Below are 20,653 nucleotides of genomic sequence, written 5' to 3' on the forward strand. Positions count from 1 at the left end.
TGCATGGTTCCTATGACCCCTTGTGGGTAACACGGGGCCATGGACATCATCCCAGACCCCAGCTGCAACAGGAACATGGACCCAGGCACGCTCTTAGCAGCAGTGTTTCTCTGGATAGACCAGGCTGGCCTTGAACTCAGAACTCAGAGATCTGTCTGTTTCTGCCTCCTGAGTGCTGAGATTAAATACGTGTGCCACCATCATTTGGCAAATTGTTTACTTTTAAATCTACATAAAAGGTACACACACACACACACACACACACACACACACACACACACACACACTAACCTCACTAACAAGTTCCTAGATGAGTCAGAGGCCAGCCAGCTCCGTATCCCATGTTTAGATGGAGGATTTACCCTCTAAGTATTGCTGAGTTGCACACCCCTTTCTTTTTCTGGGTACCTTGCAGCACCTCCTGTTATGATATATTTGTACACTGTGGAGGTGTATTGCTGTGGTTGTTGTAATAAAAAGCTGAACGGCCAGTAGCTAAGCAGGAGGTATTGGCGGAATTTCTGGGGAGAGAAAGGAAGAGGAGGAGGAATCTAGGTGCATGGGAGATGCCAAGAGACACAAAGTAAACAGGAGGAGCAAGATGGAAGGGAGGAAGCGCCATATGATAGACTGTAGATTAATAGAAGCGGGCTAATTTAAGTTCTCAGAGCTAGTGGGACCAGCCAAAGCTAATGGCCAAGCTTTCCTAATTGATAAGAAGTCCCCTTGTCATTATTGGTGAGTTGGCGGCTGACAGAAAATCTTACTACACTTCCTCAAATGCTCGTCCCATGGCCTTTGATACCTTGGTTATTTCTGTTTTCTCCTGTCCTCTCAGCATCTGTCAGCGTTTTTGTGTTTTTGAGCCTCACCAGTTACATGTTATATCCAGTGCTTCCGATTGCTTCAGGGTGGTTTGTATATAATAATACTTATGATTCTTTTCTTTTGGTACAATGAAATATACTGTTTTTCCCCTGTGTTAATTGGTATTAAATCTATATAATTTCAGACTTTAGTTCTGGCATGCTGATTACTGGTAGTGACCTTTGTTTTAAAGAATTTGTGTCGGCTGGTGGCTGTGGTGGTGCAAGCCTTAATCCCAGCACTTGGGAGGCAGAACCAGGTAGATCTCTGTGAGTTCGAGGCCAGCCTGGTTTACAGAGTGAGATCCAGGACAGGCACCAAAACTACACAGAGAAACCGTATCTGGAAAAAACCAAAAAAAAAAAAAAAAAAAAAAAAGAATTTGTGTCAACAAGATGTCTCAGGTGCTTGTCATCAAGCTTAAGACCTGAGTTTAATCATCAGTACCCACAGGGTAGAAAGAGAGAATCAACTTTTGCGAGTTGTCCTCTGACCCCCACACATTTGCTGTGGGTGCACTTCTACCCACACACATGTATACACACATATACAAATTAATTAGTTTAAAAAAGAGAAAATTGATAGTGTCACTGTATCATTTTGCTTACTCCAAACCTTGATGCCTGTCAACTCTGATTTAACAAGTAGAAGATTGTATTGTACCAATTACTGTTTCAAAACCCAACTTATTCTTATCTATTATGATTAAATGACTTTTCCTGACCTAAATTGTCATCACCTGTAGTCCGGCAGCCCTGCGTTCTTATTGTTCATGTTGGGTTGCTCCTGCACCCCTGACCACAGGGTCTAACGTTGGTGTTGGCATATTCGTCTCTGTACTTAGTATTCGACAAAGATGTTCTTCTTCTTCCAGGGCTTGTACTTGGGCTTCGACAGTGCCAGCATGTAGGACAGAGTGCTTCTTGTTAGAGGCAGACAAGAGTGTTGCTTTGGTTGATTAATTTAATTTTTCAGTTTGTGATTGAAAAAAAAAACACAATCCTAGAATACAGCTAAAAAGCTGGAGCATTGATGCCTAGTGGGGTGGGGTGACAGGAGGAAGTAGGTTTTGTTTTATAAGATGCCTGAAACTTCTGTATTAAGAGAGCAATTCGACTGTTTAGCTGTGGTTAATTTGAGAATTTAGAGGGGAAATCCTTCAATATCTTTTGAGTTGTACCATGTGGCTGTTCCTTTTGAGTGCTGAAAGATTAGCACAGGGAATAAAGTGATTGAGGAATTATTCATCATTAACCCAGTTTTTGTAGACTATAGCAATGGAAAGATTTTTCAGTATTCTTCATGACCAATATCCGAGAGTAAGCCTGTTACCCTATACTATTTAAATCAGGAAATGAGAGTTCTAGTTTGCTCCCTAGAAATCTTAGCTAGTAAAGAAAAGTCTACATGTGAGGAAGTCAATCTTTGTCTATTCCAATTACTATATGCTTGTCTAGCTTCCTTATTTTAATTACCTATGGATATGAGCATAACTGTTGTTTTTTGATTTAGTCTTTGTTAAGTCCTACTAGGCTGTGGGTATTTTAACTATCTTCAGCTGATTTTACCATTGCGATAATTTGGGTAATTTAATATAAATCCTTCATCCTTTTTAAAATTTGGAGTTCAGATTGCACATTTTAATCAAATAGAAGGGTGTAACTACAACTCAAAATACAGAAATCATGATTAATTCTTTCTTTTCCTAAATGTATGACAGTCTAAACTTAATATAGACTTAGAATCTTTGCGTATATCCCCAAGAGTCCTTTCATTCTTTCAATGCAGTAAGTGGATAAGCTATTGATTTTAATAGTGTTGGTAATTTGTGAGGACCCTCATCTTTTGTTATGGCAAAGTTAGTAAATTGACCATTGTGTTGTACAAAATATCAACATCAGTTTGATTTCTCACTAGAAGCAGTGCTGTGTTCTGGCCCGTCTTTTGTCTGTGTCCATTATCTTGAAGTTTTGGTGTTTTTGTCGCTCTCTGCCTCTGTCTTTGTGTGTAAATATGTGTATGACCTTGCCCTGTCTTGAAGGAGAACTTACAGTGTTCTTTGACCACACAAAATCAATGGAAGTTGTTTTTTTCTCAGCCATCAACAAGCCTCAAGGACTAACTTTTTTACTTCCAGAGGCTTATGTTTACAGACTAGATTGTCTACATTTAGATTCTTTGTTTTCCAGAAGGTATAGGAAAAGAATGATCATGAGAACCAAAATGCTAAAAAAATTGGGAAGCCCGGATCAGAACTGGAATCCTGAAGATCTGAGCAAATGTCAGGCAGGTATATGATGCCTTTGCAAAAGGTATTGCTGGACACCCGTGAGTGATGGAAGTTGTGTTGCTGATGGGAAGACAGTCTAACACCTCAAGCCCTTCAAGTATTACAATTACTGAGAACATAATCTCTTCCTGAACCTCACTGTCTCTAATACTTAAGAATTATTTTAGGGCCATTTTTTGGGAACCTAAGTATGGACCAGGCCAGAGTCCATCCACCTTGCCAGTATTTAATTAAAGCTTCCTTCAGATTTGGCTTTGAGTTGTGGTAGGGGTCTTATTCTCACTCAGTGGGATTAACATTTTCTGGAGGCCTCCAGCAAGAGTCAGCCCACCCACCTAAATTCTAAAGCTAGACTTTGACTCTGGAACTCCAGGGCTGAGGGGCCACTTCAGGAGGCATGTGTGCCAGTTATTGGGGTGAAGTGCTGTGCTGAGAAGAGCAGCAAGTGTCGGCGGAGGCCTCCCGAGGAATGGAAGGTAAGTTTGATGGTTCTAGAGCCCACTGCCAAGGAAAACAGAAGATGCGAGGCCTTCTCCAGGCCACTCTGCAGAGGAGAGGCACACAGCACACCAGAGCTCTTGAGGACACTGGCTTCAGTGGCATCACTTGGGGAGACCTGCTGGTTGGCTGCAATTTCAGCCATGGTGACATGCAGCCTCCTGCTACCAGCACCCTCCAGAGTCTAGGAGATAGGAGAGTCTATGGCATAGATCTCCTGGTCTGAGGTGTCTCCTTCCCCCAAGCAGATGGGTGGCTCCTCTCCCCAGGAGGGCCAGTGTGGCAAGGAAGCCTGAGGAAGCCACTGAGTGTCATAAGTAAGCAAGAAAGAAATGAGCCCAGACATTAAAAAAAAAAAAAAAAAAAAGAATGATTTTAGATGGAACGCTAGATATTCTGAGAGAGAAATAAAAAGCTATTCTCTGCTTAAAGCAAGGGTGTGTGGTTTAGGGGGAGAGATGACTTAAGCAGCAGCTGCATTTGTAGATGCCAGAACACAGAGACTGTGTGTCTTCATGGCACTGTGTCTTATTTACATGGCCTCTGCTAATCCAGATAATTATGTGCTCACGTGGACAGAGTTGTCTGCCACTTGATCCAAGAGAGATGGGTGGGGAAGCACCTGCTTCTAGTCATTAGAGTCTTGTTATTTTTGTACTACATCCAAGAAAATAGTTAACAGATAAAAAAACATTTTACTATTTCATGAATGAAAAGGACCTTTAGTTTCCTTGTGTGAGGGACTGTAGACAGAAACCTGACAGGTGTTGTGTTTTTTTTTGGCTTATCAACATGGAATTGTTAGGAACCCACAAGAAAGGATGGTTCCTGGGTTTGAGTTCTTCCTGTCCTTTCTCTCTCCTGTTGTGGAACCCAGCGACTGGAATAATACCAGTTTTTGTTCCTTATTGGTGCTGCCACCTGTTCTTACTGCTGAACTAAATGTTCTTGGCTTTCTGTGGTGTGAACAGGATCTCCCTCTGGGAAAGGTGGGAGGGGTGGAAAAGGGAACAGGAGGAGGCCGGGTCCAGGCCCTGCGCTCATGTGAGAGGGACACACAGGGTTAGTGTGCTGCCCTAACAGAGGGGCTTTGTGCCTGAGCTTCTTGCAGTTACAGCTCCACAGATGCAAGCTAGGGAGGCCCAGGCTGCTGCTCCCCATCCAGTTCTTCCTAGCCCGAGCAGAGCAAGGCTGATGCTAATTACAGTAAGGAAAGATAGAGGAGCCAGTCAAGGGCCATTGGAGACACATGCCTGTACTCAGTGTGGGTGGGAAGCTGCCTGTGATTAATCAGGAGGTGAGGAAAGAATGCAGCATTGAAGCTACTGAACACGAGGACCAGATCTGTTGTTGCCCGTCCCCTGTGTGTGCAGACAGAGCTCTGACCTTGGACCTTTCCTTTCTGTGCCCAGATCCTAATCATTTATTTTATTTTATAAGATCCTAATCATTTTAAGGCATGGAAAACCTGCTTTTCTTTTTTCTTTTTCTTTGTTCTTCCTCGCCCCTTTTTCTTTTCTTTTTTAAATTTTATCTGAGATAGGGTCTTACTTTGTACCTCTGACTGACCTGGAACTCACTAGACCAAACTGGTTTGGTACCCACAGAAATCTGATTGCCTCTGCTTCCTGAGTGCTGGGATTAAGCATGTATACCACCAAGCGGGCTAAAATCTGCCTTTCTTGAATGAGAACAAGAGAATAGAAAATAAAATGTTTTTAAAAATTTTTTTAAATTTCCTTCCTGCTCAGACCTTAGAGACTGAGTTGTTAGCTCGGCGGTAGAAGCATCTGACTGAGGCTCCTTTAGTATAGGACAGTGACAGATGGACAGCTTAGTAACTTAAAATAGGAACAGCTGACACTTGGGTGGCAGTTACTACTGTCAGACCTAAGTCTAATCTACGTGTATATCGTATACACACGTGCTAATCTGTGTACATTTTATTGTAGGCTAATATTTATAGTGCTCTTTTTTTCATTAAGTGTTCAACTAACTGAGAGGAAAATATTATTCTTCAGTCTCTTAAAATAGAGAGAAACTGACATCTAGAGAAGTTAAATAGCTTACCCAAGTTCGTGTATCTTGTGTGAAGTACTGTTTGTTTTTTGTTTCTTTGTTTTTTTGGTTTTTCAAGACAGGGTTTCTCTGTGTAGCTTTGGGGTCTGTCCTGGAACTTGCTTTGTAGACCAGGCTGGCCTCGAATTCACAGAGATCTGCCTGGTTCTGCCTCCCGAGTGCTGGGATTAAAGGTGTGCGCCACTACCACCTGGCCTCTGGGTTGAAATATTGTTAATTTTGTTTTTATTTATTTTATTAAAATTTATTTTAGGTTTATTTTACTTTATGTATAAAATGTTTTGACTGTATGCATGTAGGTGCGCCATGTGCCTGCCCGTTGGGTCCCCTGGAACTGTGGCTACAGATGGTTGTGAGCCACCATATGAGAGATGAGAATTGAACCCAAGTGCAAGAGAGAGAGCATCATGTGCTTTTAACCACTGGTCATCTGTCTCCAGCCCTTATTTTGATTTTGTTGTTGTTTCTTTTTTTCTTTTTTCCCTTCCTTCCTTCTTTCCTCCTTCCCTCCCTCCTTCCCTCCCTCCCTTCTTTCTTTTCTTGAGACAGGGTCTTACTATGTAGATCTGGCTGTCCTAGAGTCCTAGAACTCACTGTGTAGACCAGATGACCTCAGACTCACAGAGATCCACCTGCTCGTGTCTCTGGCTCTGGAGCTGAAGATGAAAGGAGTATGCCTGGCTCTTGTGTGGTTTTTGATTCAGGCTCTTACCCTGTTGTCTAGTATCTTGCAATGTACCCTAGATTGGTCCCAAACTTGTGGAGTGCTGGGATTATAGACATATGCCACAATGTCTGGTTCTTGGGAATTTGAGCCCAGTTTGACTCCAGGCATACTGCACCATGCCTTGTTTTTATATGGTACTGGGGTTTGAACCCAGGGCTTTGTGTATGCTAGGCAAACACTCTGTAAACTGAGGCACATCCTCAGCTCCCTTCACTGTGTCCTCTCTTGGGTGGAATCTTCAACTTTCTTAAATAGGGTCATTTGAAAGACAGAACATAGAAAACAAGTTAACTGTTGTCCTCCCTCCCTCCCTCCCTCCTCCCTCCCTCCCTCCCTCCCTCCCTTTATTCCTCTTTCATGAGATCTACCCATTTCACATGATTGATTGATTCAGTTACTTAAAACATACATTTTTATTGCCTTTTATATAACTGTCATTCTAGGTACTGAGAGTATATCAAAGAACAAAAGAGCAAAAACTTATTTTTTTCTCACTTGTGTAATCTAACTAAGATGAGATATATTAATACCAAGTACAACGGGAAAAATAGGGAATGGTGGGATTTAGGAAAAGAGAGCTTGAAGGTTTGTTGTTGTTGTTGTTTGTTTGTTTGTTTCGTTTTTCAAGATAGGGTGTCTCTGTGTACAGCCCTGGCTGTCCACTCTTTAGACCATGCTGGCCTCAAACTCGGAGAGCTGCCTGCCACTGCTGCTGCCTCCCTGGGATTAAAGGTGTGCATGCCTGGCCCAGAGCCTGCAATTTAAGTAGGTTGATCTGGAGCTACTGCACTGAGAAGTGATATTTGGATAAAACCTGCAGGAAATAAGCTGCACTAAGAGACACTGACTCAAGTAGGGAATACAAGCACAGAGTCCCTGGGGCTAGGTCATCCGAGGAGTTGTAGGATGTAGTGAGAGGCATTATGGCTCGTGTGAGTGAGTCAGAAGTAGATTAGGTCAAAGAACATGGTACATTTTCACTTTGGCTTTTACTGTATAAATGATGGGAAATCTTTTGGAGGGTTTTCAACAGAGGAATGACATTTGATTTTATTACTGTTTTTTGAGGCAGGGTTTTATGTAGCCTAGTCTGAACTCAAACTTGCTATGTAGCCAAGGAGTACCTTGAGTTTCTGAACCTCCTGCTTTTGTGTCTGGAACAGCGGCATTACAGGCATGTGCTACTGTGCCTGGTTTGTGCCGTACTGGGGACCCAAGCCAGGGCTTTGTGCATTGTAGGCAAGCATTCAACCAACAGAGCTATATTCTGAACCTAATTTTAATTATTTTTTAAAGAATCATCTGACTACTGTTTTGAGCCTACTGTATATTTCTTTGGAAACATGGTTCAAGATATGGTTGCAGTTGGGTTGAAAAAGATGGATAAGTGGTTCTTCCAGAGGACCTAAGTTTAGTGAGTTCCCTGAACCTAATTCAGGCGGCTCACAATTGCCAGTAACTCTAGCTTCAAGGATCTAAAACCTCTGGCCTCCACTCATACCTGCGTGTCATTGTACATACCCACACTCACACATAAATGAAAATTAAACCTTAAAGAATAGTAGAAAAAGAAATCGTTACAATCATCCAGTGAAGAGAAGAGCTGGCAGTGAATGAGGTGGTGAGCAATATGAGGTCTAAAGGTATTTGAGTGTAGAAGTACAATTGACAGGATGTGAGTTCTGAGACCAGGAGAGGTTCAATCATGATTTTCAAGGTTTTTGGCCTAAGTACCGCAAGGAAGTAACTGGAAGTAAACATAATGGAATGCCTATTTCTGGGTGGAAGGCACACACAGAGTTTTCTGTTATTATTATTATTATTAATAACAATAATAATAATATTAATATTATTATTATTACATTACCGAAAGAGTATATATAGTGGGAAAAAGTCCAAAGGCATGTGTCAGCCACCACTTTCTGGCTGGTCTCGAATTCTTGATCTTTCTACCTCAGCTTCTCAGGTGCTGGGGTTATGGACACAAGGCATGGCTTGCTATATTATTTGTCAGTTTGGACAATCTTATATTAGCTGAAAAATACAAAAGAGGGCTATGTTTCATAGTAGGAAGACTCCTCCCAAAGAATAATTGCCAATCCATTTACATATAGCTTACTCTTTATACTACATATCTACCTTTCTGTTTCAGGAGGTATTGTAACTGCATTACATTATATCTTGACAGTGAGTTCTCCTAATGTGTCCTTGATGGCATCACACTCAGATGCAAGATGTATTGCAGAGACATTTTCCTCATTCCAATTTTCAGACTTTACTTTTTTAAATAGCTAGCTGAATGTGTCTTGTTTCCATGGCTGTCAATATGAGGATGATAACATGACAGACTGGGATTAAAGGGTCTTACTAACAGCATTGTGCTTTTCCTCTTGTCTAACCATCCCTACAGGGCATTTTTAATCAGTTTCAGTGTAGCAGTGAAAAAGTGCTTCCCTCGGACGCTCTCCGCAGTGCTCTGGCAAAGACTTTCCAGGATGAGCAACGCTTCCAGCTGGGAATCATGGATGATGCTGCAGAGTGCTTTGTAAGTGCTTCCCTCTTGCCCTCTCTGATATGGAGTAGGACTGTTCATCCCATCAAGGACTGACTATTTTATGATGGCATTTACTATGCCCTGTTCTCTGCATTGGAATAGTACTTTCTCAACCTTCTCAAGAGTTCTAGAGTCTACTACTACAATGTGAATTGCCTAGTGGCTTTATGATTTTTTTTTTCCCTTCAGGCTTAGGGTAGTTCAATGCTTGCCATTTCATAAAACAGTGGCTTTTACCTTCAGGGGAATCAAGGCATGTTGAAGTACAAATTGTACTCCCAGAGCTGAACCAATAGTCTGGCATAGGGCTGAGAACAGCCCTATGCTCTAACACATTCCCAGGTAATGCTGTACTGATGGTGCTGCTCTGTCTGGGCAACCACATACTTTGACCTTCTCTGTTTTCAAAATATTAAACAGAGACTATGATGTTCTTCATAAACTGTTACATTGCTCTAGTGACTTTAATCCTTGATCTCCCTTATCCTAATTGCTAAATGCATATGCCGATACACAGAATGCTATAGAAAATCTTTTGAAGTTGGATAAATAGTATAGAGTTCAGAAGACTTGAGGTCATTGGCTGGTTTTCATAGTGAGTTTAACTGTTTATTTCTTTGTAATAATGAGTTTTATAGTGGAGTCCTTGAAGGACTGGAACTCACTATGTAAATCAGGGTGACCTTAAACATTTGGTGATCCTCCTGCCTCCGTCTCTTGAGTACTATGATTGTGAACGTGTGCCACCATACCAGAATTGAAGGCCAACCTTGGATGAAGAACAAATTCAAGGCCTATCTGAACTATGTGAGAGCCTGCCTCAGCATGAAAGACAAGACAGAGGCCAGTGAGATGGCTTAGTGGCAGATGGTTAATGTGCTGCCAAGTCTGATAATCTGAGTTTGAGCTTCAGGGCCATAAGGTAAAAGAAGGGAGCTGGTTTCCAAAAGTTGTCCTGTGATTCCCACCCCTATTCATAGGCAGACTAATTAACGAAATAAAACAGTATGCTGGATGTGGTAGTACATGCCTTTAATACCATCACTTAGGAGGAGGCAGACACATGGAGATTTCTGTGAGTTCAAAGCCATCCTGGTCTATGTAGCAAGTTCTAGACCTCCCAGGCCTATAAAGTGAGATTTTTCATAATGAGTTTGATTCTGTTTCTGTTTTGTTTGTTTGTTTGTTTCTTTTTTTAAGATTTATTTATTTATTATTATCATTATTATTCTGCCTGCATGTGTCCCTGCAGGCCAGAAGAGGACACCAGATCTCATTACAGATGGTTGTTAGCCACCATGTGGTTGCTGGGCATTGAACTCAGGACCTCTGGAAGAGCAGCTCTTAACCTCTGAGCCATCTCTCCAGCCCCCTTATTTATTTCTTTTTAAGACTTTGTCTTGCAGTGGAGTCCTTGCAGGACTGGAGCTGTATCTCAAAATAAAAAAGGGGGTTGGTATAGGAATAATGTTGAATGGAAATGTAATATCAAAAGTTTATTTACTGGGATTGAGAATGTAGCTCAGTTGGTAGAGTACTTGCCTAATGTGTGTAGCTGAGTCTGATCCCTAATGTATAAATCCAACAGAAGTGCACACCATAATTCCAGCACTCATGAAGTGGAAGGAGGAGTATTAGAAGTACAAGGTCATTCAGGGCTACATAGTAAATTCTAAGCCAACCTAAGATACAGGAGACTCTGTTGCCAAAAAAAAAAAAAAAAAAAAAAAAAAAAAAAAAAAAAAAAAAAAAAAAAAAAAAAGAAAGAAAGAAAGAAAAAAAGTTGTGTACTATGCGATGCTGTTTTTTTCTTTATATACTGTTTCTGTATATACTGATATATTCTTGGAATGACAATGATAAATGTGGGGAGCAGGCTAGTGGTGAGGAGGTAGGAGTATGGTAGTTGGGTGAGGCTGTAAAGAGGGAGCATGGAGCAGCTCTGTGGTGTCTTGATTGTGCTTGTTGTTACAAAACTGTGATGAAATGGCATCTAGTTACATCCAAACCCAAGTTCACGCAAAACTGGTAAAATCTGAATGATCTATGCCTTACATTAATTTCTTCTGTCTGTCTGTCTATCTTTTTTTCTTTAAAAAAATTTAGAGATATTCCTGCTTTCCAGGAAGGTTTCTGTGTCATGGGGTGAATTGCTTACAACTGGTCCATGTGGTTTTTAAGTGTGCTGCTTTTGTTTTGTTTTTATTTTTTTTTTTGGTCAGGAAAATCTCCTGATGAGAATTCACTTCCACATTGCGGATGAAACCAAAGAGGATATATGTACTGCCCAACACTGCATTTCTCACCAGAAATTTGCAATGACATTGTTTGAGCAGGTAGACCTCTCTGTCCTCATGTCTTAGACTTTTCTTGAAGGACATTTTATCTGGGGGCATAGAGTCAGTGGGTTTCAGAACAGTTGCTGACTGTGACTGCTCGGTTTGCTTTCCCTCGGGCCCAGTGTGTATGCACTAGCTGTGGTGCCACTTCCGACCCCCTGCCCTTCATCCAGATGGTGCATTACATCTCTACTACTTCCCTGTGGTGAGTTCATGGACTTCTCGTGGATTTTATTTCATGTGTATGAATGTTTTACCTGCCTGTATGTTTGTGCACCATGCTTATGCCTGGTGCCTACAGAGGTCGGAGAGAGTAGTGGATCCCCTGGAACTGGAGTAATAGACAGCCATAAGCTGACAAGTGGGTGCTAGGAACTGAACCCGGGTCCTCTGGAAGAGCAGCCAGTGCTCTTAACTGCCACTCGAGTTGTTCTTCTAGCCCGCTCTTAGGGAATTCTTTATTGTACTGGTAGGCATTCCTTCAGCTGATTGGGTTTTAACTGAAGGCCACCAAATAGCATATATCTTTATGTTGAATCTGTGCTATATTGCAAAAGTCCAGAATTCCTAGACTTATTAATGGCTAGCAAAATGGGAGGAGAAATGGAGAGTCTGTAAGATTTGAATTTGGAGACAGATAGAGAGACTCACTGTGTTTGTAGGACACTGAGGCTAGTCAGGACATGGGGCTGTAGCATAGTCAGCAAATGAAAATCACACATTCACACCATGCCTTTAATCCCAGCACTTGGGAGGCAGGAGCTGATGGACCTATGTGTTGGAGGCCAGAATGGTCTACATAGCAAGTTCTAAGACAGCCACAGAGAACTCCCAATGAGACCCTATCTTAAAGAAAGAAAAAGAAAATGACATGTCTGAGTTAGGGTTTGTATGAATGATTTTGATTTTTTAATTTAACCATAACTTGGTACAACATCTGCCATCACTTTCTTCCTTTCCCTGTCTTGAAGTAATCAGGCTATCTGTATGCTGGAAAAACGAGAGAAACCGTCACCAAGTATGTTTGGTGAACTGCTTCAGAATGCCAGCACCATGGGGGACCTGCGGAACTGTCCGGTGAGTTAAACTCATGGACTTTAGGATGAGAAAGAACCCTGCCTTGTAGCATTGCCACAGAGCAGGTGGGAATGTTTGAACGAGCACTGGGTGTGTATTTCAGAGCAACTGTGGGGAGAGGATCCGGATCCGCCGGGTGTTGATGAACGCACCACAGATTATCACAATCGGACTGGTCTGGGACTCGGACCATTCAGACTTGGCAGAGGATGTCATCCACAGTCTGGGGACCTGCCTTAAGCTGGGTGATGTATGTGTTAGCTGTCTTGATTTCAGTATTCAAGCTGTGTTCTATGTGACAATTAATAGAGCATTTTGGACAGATGTACTTGTGTTCTGTGTGCAGATTCGTGAGCTTCATGCACATACTCACATACCATTTTTGTGAGGATGGTAGAACCCTTTTAGAAAAAAAAAAATGGCACAATTTTTGCCTTGAACGACAGGATGGCCAGAACTTAGATACTAATTAAAAAACAATCAGTTTCTATTGATGTTTACTGTTTGTTTATATCAGGATGGTGCAGAGAAGTGTATTCAACTATGGGATAGTAAGGACAAAGTAACAAGCTGTCTTGACTTTGGGAGCTGAAGGAGGTAGAAGTTGGTGGCCTGAGCCCAAGAAGAGGAAATTCACAGTGAGGATGCCACAGAGAAACCATCCCAAGGCCACTCCCTTGTGAGGGGAAGGTTTTTTTTTTTTTTTTTTTTTTTGTATTGTAGATAAGAGATGGAGAACAGGCCGGGCGGTGGTGGCGCACGCCTTTAATTCCAGCACTTGGGAGGCAGAGCCAGGTGGATCTCTGTGAGTTCGAGGCCAGCCTGGTCTCCAAAGCGAGTTCCAGGAAAGGCGCAAAGCTACACAGAGAAACCCTGTCTCGAAAAACCAAAAAAAAAAAAAAGAGAGAGAGAGATTGAGAACAGACAGAGGTATCTGAGGAGAGCCCTGCCAGTTCTAGGGTTAGGTTGTGGCAGCAGGAGGGCGGGGTCTGATCTGTTGGAAGCTTGTTTACGCTAATAGAGGACTGGATGCTCTCTTGAGATTGGAGGGCTGTAGGAAAGGGATGACTTTCCCTTGGCAAACAGAAATTCACTTTACAGTGCTACTGGGTCAGAATCCAGCCTGAACTGAACCCAGATGGCCATTTTGTGGGGTTGGGATCTGACAGTAATAAAATAGCTTAGATGATAATTTAGTAGCTTAGGGGTTTCCATGTATTTATTTTGGGGGATGGGGAAAAATGTGAGAGTAGGTCTCATTTTTAGCGGCTTGGTGTCCTGAAGTAGGGAGAGGTAGTATTTTCTTTCAGTTCAAGGAGAACCAGAAAGTCTGGTTTCTTTTGTTCCGGTTTCTGTCTGTGGTAGTCCTGTGACTAAGGAGAGGCTGTTCTTGTTTTAAATAGCCACTCTTGAGAATGAATGAACTGTCTGGGGTCACATTTTGAGTCTCCTCAAGGAATCTAACTAAAGTAGGTTGGGCACAGTAAGGTCTTAAAAATAGGTTTTTGTTTGTTTGTTTTGCAGTCTATATATTCTGTATTTCTGGTTTAATAAAAGAAAAATCTTTGAGTCAGAATCTCTTATAACCCAAGCTGGACCCCCAGGGGATCTGTGGCCTCCTTTGCTCCTGAGCTCTTATTCTCTTGACTCAACCTCTCTGTCTTTAAGTAAAGATGAAGGATTATAGGTCTGTGCTCTGTGCCTGGTTTTGACTTAATTATTTTGACTATTTTCTTATCTAGAAAAATTCTTAGGTCAGACTCCCTTAATTCAAGTGTTTGTATGTCTCTTAGCACTAGAGACAGAGCTGAGCACCTAGGAGCTGAAAAAAATTGAAACTTGAGAGCTGGTTTTTGTTTATAAATTGTTCTGACTTCTCTTGTGCCTCAGAGAGAAAATATTAGAAAAAAAAAAATTGAGCTCTCTCTCCCTCTTTCTCCCCTGCTCAATAAAGCTCTAAAAAAGGTTTTTTTTTTTTTTTTTAAAAAAATTGAACTCACCATGCAGTCCAGGCTAACTTTAGACTTAGAGTCCTCCTGCCTTGTCTTCAGAGTGTTGAGATTATAGGCATGTGCCACCATGTGTGCCTTTTCAGTTCCTTTCTAATAAGTAGTCTGGACCAGCAAAAATAGTTAGTTCAGCTTGAGGGGAGAAGCAAGTTACTGTCTTCATTAAGAAATGTTGATGGCCACTGGACCTGGTAGCACACATCTGTAATCCCAGCATTGAGAGCCAGAAGTAGAGGATCAGGAGTTCAGAGTCATTCTTTGCTATACAATAAATTCAAAGCCAGTCTGGGCTACATGAGGCTCTATCTCAATAAAATAAAACAAAATAACGAAATGTTGATGGAAGAGGTAGGTGTGGTAGTGCGTGCTTACAGTCTCAGCACTCAGAAGGTTGAGGCTTAAGCATTGCCATGCATTTGCAGCCAGACTGGCCCACATAGTGAGTCCCCCAGCCAGGGCTACATAGTGTGGCCTTGTTGGGGTGGGAGAAGAAAGAGAAATGTTGATGGAGTCTGCTGAGGAATTGTGTTAGATGGTTGCCTATGTGATGGATCTTTTCCTTTCTTCACTTTTTCTTCCCATAGCTGTTTTTCAGAGTGACAGATGACCGGGCCAAACAGTCTGAACTATACTTAGTAGGAATGATCTGTTACTATGGCAAACATTATTCTACATTCTTTTTTCAAACAAAGATCAGAAAATGGATGTATTTTGATGACGCTCATGTTAAAGAGGTAGGAATATGCAAAGATCTTGAAGTATTTGGTGACTGAAATTTTAAAAAATCATATTTAATTTTCTCCAGTTTTTATTTTAATAATTTTGAATGGTGATTCTCTACAATGTTGGTAAGACACACATACTTTGTGATTGGATTGGTTGTTTTTCTTTTTCTTAAAATAAGGTTTAATTTTTATTTTTACTATTATTACTTGTTGATTTTTTGGGGGGAGCAGGGACAGGATTTCTCTGTGTAACCTTGGCTATCCTGGAACTCTCTTTGTAGACCAGGCTGGCCTTGAACTCTGCCTCCTGAGTGCTGGGATTAAAGGCATGTGTCACTACTGCCTGGCTAATTTTATAATTTTAAAACTGTGTCTGTGTCTGTACATTTGTGCATGCCTGCCTATGTGGGTATGTGCATGTGAGTGCAGGTGCCCACAGAGGCTAGAGGTGTCAGATCTTGCTGGGTCTGGAATTACAGGTGTCTGTGAGCCACCTGGCATGGGTGTTGAGAACTGAACTCCAGTCCTCTACAAGAGCATTATCCAATCTTAACTGCTGAGTCATCTCTCCAGCCCTAGTTGGTTGTTTTTCTGAAGCAGGGTCTTGATCTGTAATGCAGGCTGGTCTGGAACTTATAGTATAGCCTAGGCTGTCCTCAAACTTGTAGAAGTCCTCCTTCCTTGGCCTTCCAAATTACAGGTAAGAGCTATTACACCTGGCCTTTATCTGTTAAATGTAAGGGCATTAGTTTTAAATTCTGTAATAGATAGGAACAGGATATCTTTTGTTATTTTTTTCTCAGTCTCTCTAGACATTCAACATGGGTATGTTTTTATAATTGACAAATCATCATCATTATTAAATGGTTGATTTAAATGGGAACATGTAATGCAGCTAATTAGATTATATGCTTAACACTGAGTCGAGGATTTTCAATCTGGCATTATCCATAGGTAATAATTTGCTTCAAGGCTATTAAAAATTAACCTTTGCAGGGCGGTGGCGGCACATACCTTTAATCCCAGGCAGATGGATCTCTGTGAGCTGGAGGCCAGCCTAGTCTATAGATCTAGTTCCAGTACAGACAGGGCTACAAAGAGAAACCCTGACATAACAAAGCAAAAACCAAAATTATTCTACAGTTCTCATTTCCCTAGAGTGGCTTATTAGAACTTATTAGAGGTTGACATGAAACATGGGGCTGTAGTGATGCTTGAAGCAAGATATTTGGTCTTGTCTAAAGCAGATCTGTGGATAACATGGTTTAGGTGTCTGCATCAATTAGAAAGCCACTTGTCATAAAATCATCAGGGGCAAAGGGAGGTCTGGAAGATAATGGGAGGAGAGGAGGAAGGGAAACTATGGTTGGGATGTAAAATAAATGAATTAAATTTAATTAATAATAAAAAGCATCAGCTATGGAGACTGCTGCAGCTATGCTGACCGTATCAGTCTGTAGATTTGAAGCAAAAGCATCCATAAATGGTAAAGTCTTTGTCAACTATTTCCCATATTCTCTTTGTTTTGGGGGGATAACAAATTATTTGAACATTAGGTTTTTTTTGTTTGTTTGTTTCTCTGTGTAGCTTTGCGCCTTTCCTGGAACTCACTTGGTAGCCCAGGCTGGCCTGGAACTCACAGAGATCCGCCTGCCTCTGCCTCCCGAGTGCTGGGATTAAAGGCGTGCGCCACCACCGCCCAGCGAACATTAGGTTTTTTATCTGAAAAGTAATCTTATAAAATAATAAGATTGGTATGTGAAAGCATAAACTATGCTTTAATTAAAATAATGGCAACTTAGTTTTAATTTACTGAATGTCTGTTATGAGTAAACTACCATACTAGCTAGTTGTCTAACTGGCAAGCCATAACTTACAGCTAAGAATATGCCTGGTTCATGCGTAAGAAGGGATGCGTCTAGGGTTTGGTCCAGTTGTTGTTTCTATGGCTGTTATGTTATCCTCCTTCCACCGTGACAGCAGAGCTGATCCGCTACAAGGCTACAGGTGAGAGGTTCAGACTGTCCGTTCTAAGCAATTCACATTTTACATCCTGCCACGTGGGAACTCTGAAATTGTCATTTCTTCTAAGACATTCTGTAAGAGTTTCTACTGCAGGGCGGTGGTGGCGCACGCCTTTAATCCCAGCACTTGGGAGGCAGAGCCAGGTGGATCTCTGTGAGTTCGAGGCCAGCCTGGTCTACAGAGTGAGATCCGGGATAGGCACCAAAGCTACACAGAGAAACCCTATCTCAAAAAACAAAACAAAACATAAAAAAGAGTTTCTATTTGCCTTTTAGCTTTGTTAAGGTGATTTTAATATTTAGGAAAAAAATTGTGGAAGTGAAAATTTGAAGTGAGCTCTTAAATCTAATATCTATGAAAAAAAGTTGATCACCAAAGCAACTTAGACCCCTCACATAGCATGTTCACCTTTGTGAGGTTTTATGCATATTTCAAAGCTGAGTTGATGGTTCACAGAAATAAAACTAATTGCATTCATCTTTCTTTTCTCTGATAGTATTTTAATGCTTTCTTTAAAAAGAGGTTTTAATAGAAAGTCATTAAGTTTAGATCTAAAATCTTTTTTTACCTAAATTTTGTTGTAAGAAGACTACACTAGGAAAGGAATTATGTTTTGAATTGTGGATATGAAGGGTAATTGTCATATTCTTCTGGTGTTTCTGGCTCAGATTGGTCCGAAATGGAAGGATGTGGTAACCAAATGCATCAAAGGGCATTATCAGCCCTTACTGCTGCTTTATGCAGATCCCCAGGGTACCCCAGTGTCTACCCAGGACCTGCCTCCCCACGCTCAGTTCCTGTCATACACCAAGACATGCTACGATAGTGAAGATTCAGGTGAGCAGCCTAGCCCTCCCACCACCCCGTAGAGGCAGATAGTTGGGTCTCATACTTACAAGTTCAGTTCTTAGTCTAGCGAGGAGGAAGAGGGTCCACTACACTGGGAGAAAGAAGTGCCGACTTGTACACAAGCTGATTAGCACCAAACTTTATTTTCTTCAGCTTTCAAGAGTGTGTTGCCCAAAATCAGCTGTCCTCAAATCAAAAGTGGAAAGGGAACTACGTCTGTTTTCATCAAGATACTAAAATAAAATTATAAGGGATATTTCAGTAACCTTGTAACATTGTTAAAGGTTATTGATTCTTGCTAGCAGTGTTATAGTGGCTTAAATGAATTTTGAGTAAGATATGTATTTATTTCATGTGTGTGAGTGTTTTGCCTATGTGTATGCCTATGTTTATGCCTGGTGCCTACAGAATACAGAAGGAGGTGTTGAATCCTCAGGAACTGGAGTTATGGAAGGTTATGCTATACCATGTGGGTGTTGAAAACAGAACCCCAAATCCTCTGCAAGAGCAGAAAGTGCTCCTAACTACCGAGCCATCTCTCCAGTCCCTGGCTTAAGTGAATTGTTAAGAAGCACTAGATCACCACAGTTCTAATCCTTGGAGGTGAAAGAGTTTTATTCAAATTTCAAATGTAGAAGTGATGGTCCTCAGTGTGTGATCAGTTGTTCCAGTCTCAGGCAACTGTTTGGAATTATGTAATGCCTTCCTATAAAAATAACTTTGAGCTAAAACTAAAGTCCCAGGGTATCCCATAGAGGCTGATACTATTTGAACTATAGCTCTCATAGTTTGGGCTTGCTTTCTGTAAAGATGCAGGACTGGCTCTTAGTATAGTTTTGAAAGAGAAGGTACATGCCTTCAAGCCCTCCCCTCCATCTGCATCTCTTTCTTGTCTGGTCTGTTGTGTTTCTTTCGCGGTTTTATTTTGATTTGGTTTGTTTTTTGAGCCACAGCCTTACTATGCAGCACAGACCAGCCTGGAACACACTATGTAGCTCAGGCTGGCTTCTATTTCATGGTGATCCTCCTGCCTCAGCCTCCCGAGTGCTGGGCTTATACCAGGTCTAACCGCTCTTCCTGTTTTGTGCCTCATCCAGACCTGCTCTACTTCTTCCTTCAGTCAAGTGCTCATTTGTCTGTTGTGTTTATTTCAGCTAGGGGCTCAGAAAAAAGTCTTCTTGTCGGACATATTCCCACTAAAGAATGAATAATAGCCCCCAAATTCCTCAAAGATACTAAAAATGTGTATGTCAAGTTTTTAAAGCAACATATATAGGAGAGAGTCTCTTAAGACAGGTGAACAGCTGGCAGGTGTCACTGTATAGGAGAGAGCCTCTAAGACAGGTGAACAGCTGGCAGGTGTGACAGGTGTGACTGTATAGGAGAGAGCCTCTAAGATGAAGAGCTGGCAGGTGTGACTGTATAGGAGAGAGCCTCTAAGACAGGTGAACAGCTGGCAGGTGTGACAGGTGTGACTGTATAGGAGAGAGTCTCTAAGACAGGTGAACAGCTGGCAGGTGTGACTGTATAGGAGAGAGTCTCTAAGACAGGCGAACAGCTGGCAGGTGTGACAGGTTGGCCTGGGGCTTTCCATCTATATAGATCTTACGTCTCAAAACTTTTTCATTTCTTCCACTTTCCCCCATAGGTTTTCTAAAAACCCCACAGTTTTTCACAGTGGCAGGCAAAGTGAGGGCTTCAGCAAGGTAGGGACGGGGTGGGAGGAATTGTGTGTGTGTCTGGATTACCTGGAAGATGGGTGTTGGGAAGAATGGCTCTGTGGTGTCTTCTTCTCACCCCTCCTTGGAGGAAGTTCTTGCCTTATGGGTCTTGGTTGCATCCATCTCCTTTCCTCACCTCTGTCACTGTTCTCTCTTTCCTTACCTTTTCCTCTGTGTCTCCTCCTTCCTTCAGGAAGGGAGCCTTCCATCTCAAGTGACACTCGAACAGATTCCTCAACGGAGAGCTATCCCTACAGACATTCTCACCATGAGTCTGTGGTCAGTCACTTCTCTTCTGATTCTCAGGGGACAGTCATCTATAATGTGGAGAATGATTCCATGTCTCAGAGCAGTCGGGACACAGGTAGGGACTTAACATAGGATCCTGCTTGCCTGATTCAATTCCTGCATAGAAAGTCTCCCAAGAAAAAGAAACTGGGGCAAGTAGCAAGTGATGTGCAAGGCAGGAACGTGCAGAACTTGGGTAATTGAGTAGAATACAAAGAAACAAGACACCTTTGAATGAACAGTGATGCTCCATTGCATATAGCAGTACATCAGTACGGACCATGTAATATGATTATCAATGTAATTTTTCTTATGTTTACCTTTGTCCTAATGTCCTTTTGATCCCTTAAATCCCTTTTGCCTTGTCTTCTACCTGGTCGTGTTTCATGCCATGGTTTTGAGTGAAAGACTTCAAAAGAGGGAGTATTTATGGGTGGGGAATATCTGTTCATCATCCTCATACTAGGTTTCTGAAGGACAGACATGCAAATAAAGAAAGGATGGCCTGCTTATTATTGTACATTCCATACAGAAGAATCCTTGAATTGTTTTTAAATCTGTGATTGTATCAGTGGAAGATGCCATTACAGGGCACAGAGGGAAGC

General features: G+C 41.7%; 1 protein-coding gene across 1 annotated transcript in view; it reads left to right on the forward strand.

Moving 5' to 3' along the window:
- The window catches only part of Usp54 (ubiquitin specific peptidase 54), a 71,372-nt gene that overhangs the window by 14,977 nt on the left and 35,742 nt on the right, over positions 1 to 20,653 (forward strand). Inside the window, 8 exon segments of the mRNA XM_028879715.2 lie at positions 8,872 to 9,006; positions 11,238 to 11,351; positions 11,477 to 11,559; positions 12,326 to 12,431; positions 12,535 to 12,681; positions 15,025 to 15,174; positions 17,859 to 18,027; positions 19,954 to 20,124. Coding sequence (XP_028735548.1) covers positions 8,872 to 9,006; positions 11,238 to 11,351; positions 11,477 to 11,559; positions 12,326 to 12,431; positions 12,535 to 12,681; positions 15,025 to 15,174; positions 17,859 to 18,027; positions 19,954 to 20,124 — 1,075 coding nt within the window.

This window comes from Peromyscus leucopus, chromosome 9 (assembly GCF_004664715.2).
Source record: "Peromyscus leucopus breed LL Stock chromosome 9, UCI_PerLeu_2.1, whole genome shotgun sequence".
In the NCBI taxonomy this organism is placed as follows: Eukaryota; Metazoa; Chordata; class Mammalia; order Rodentia; family Cricetidae; genus Peromyscus; species Peromyscus leucopus.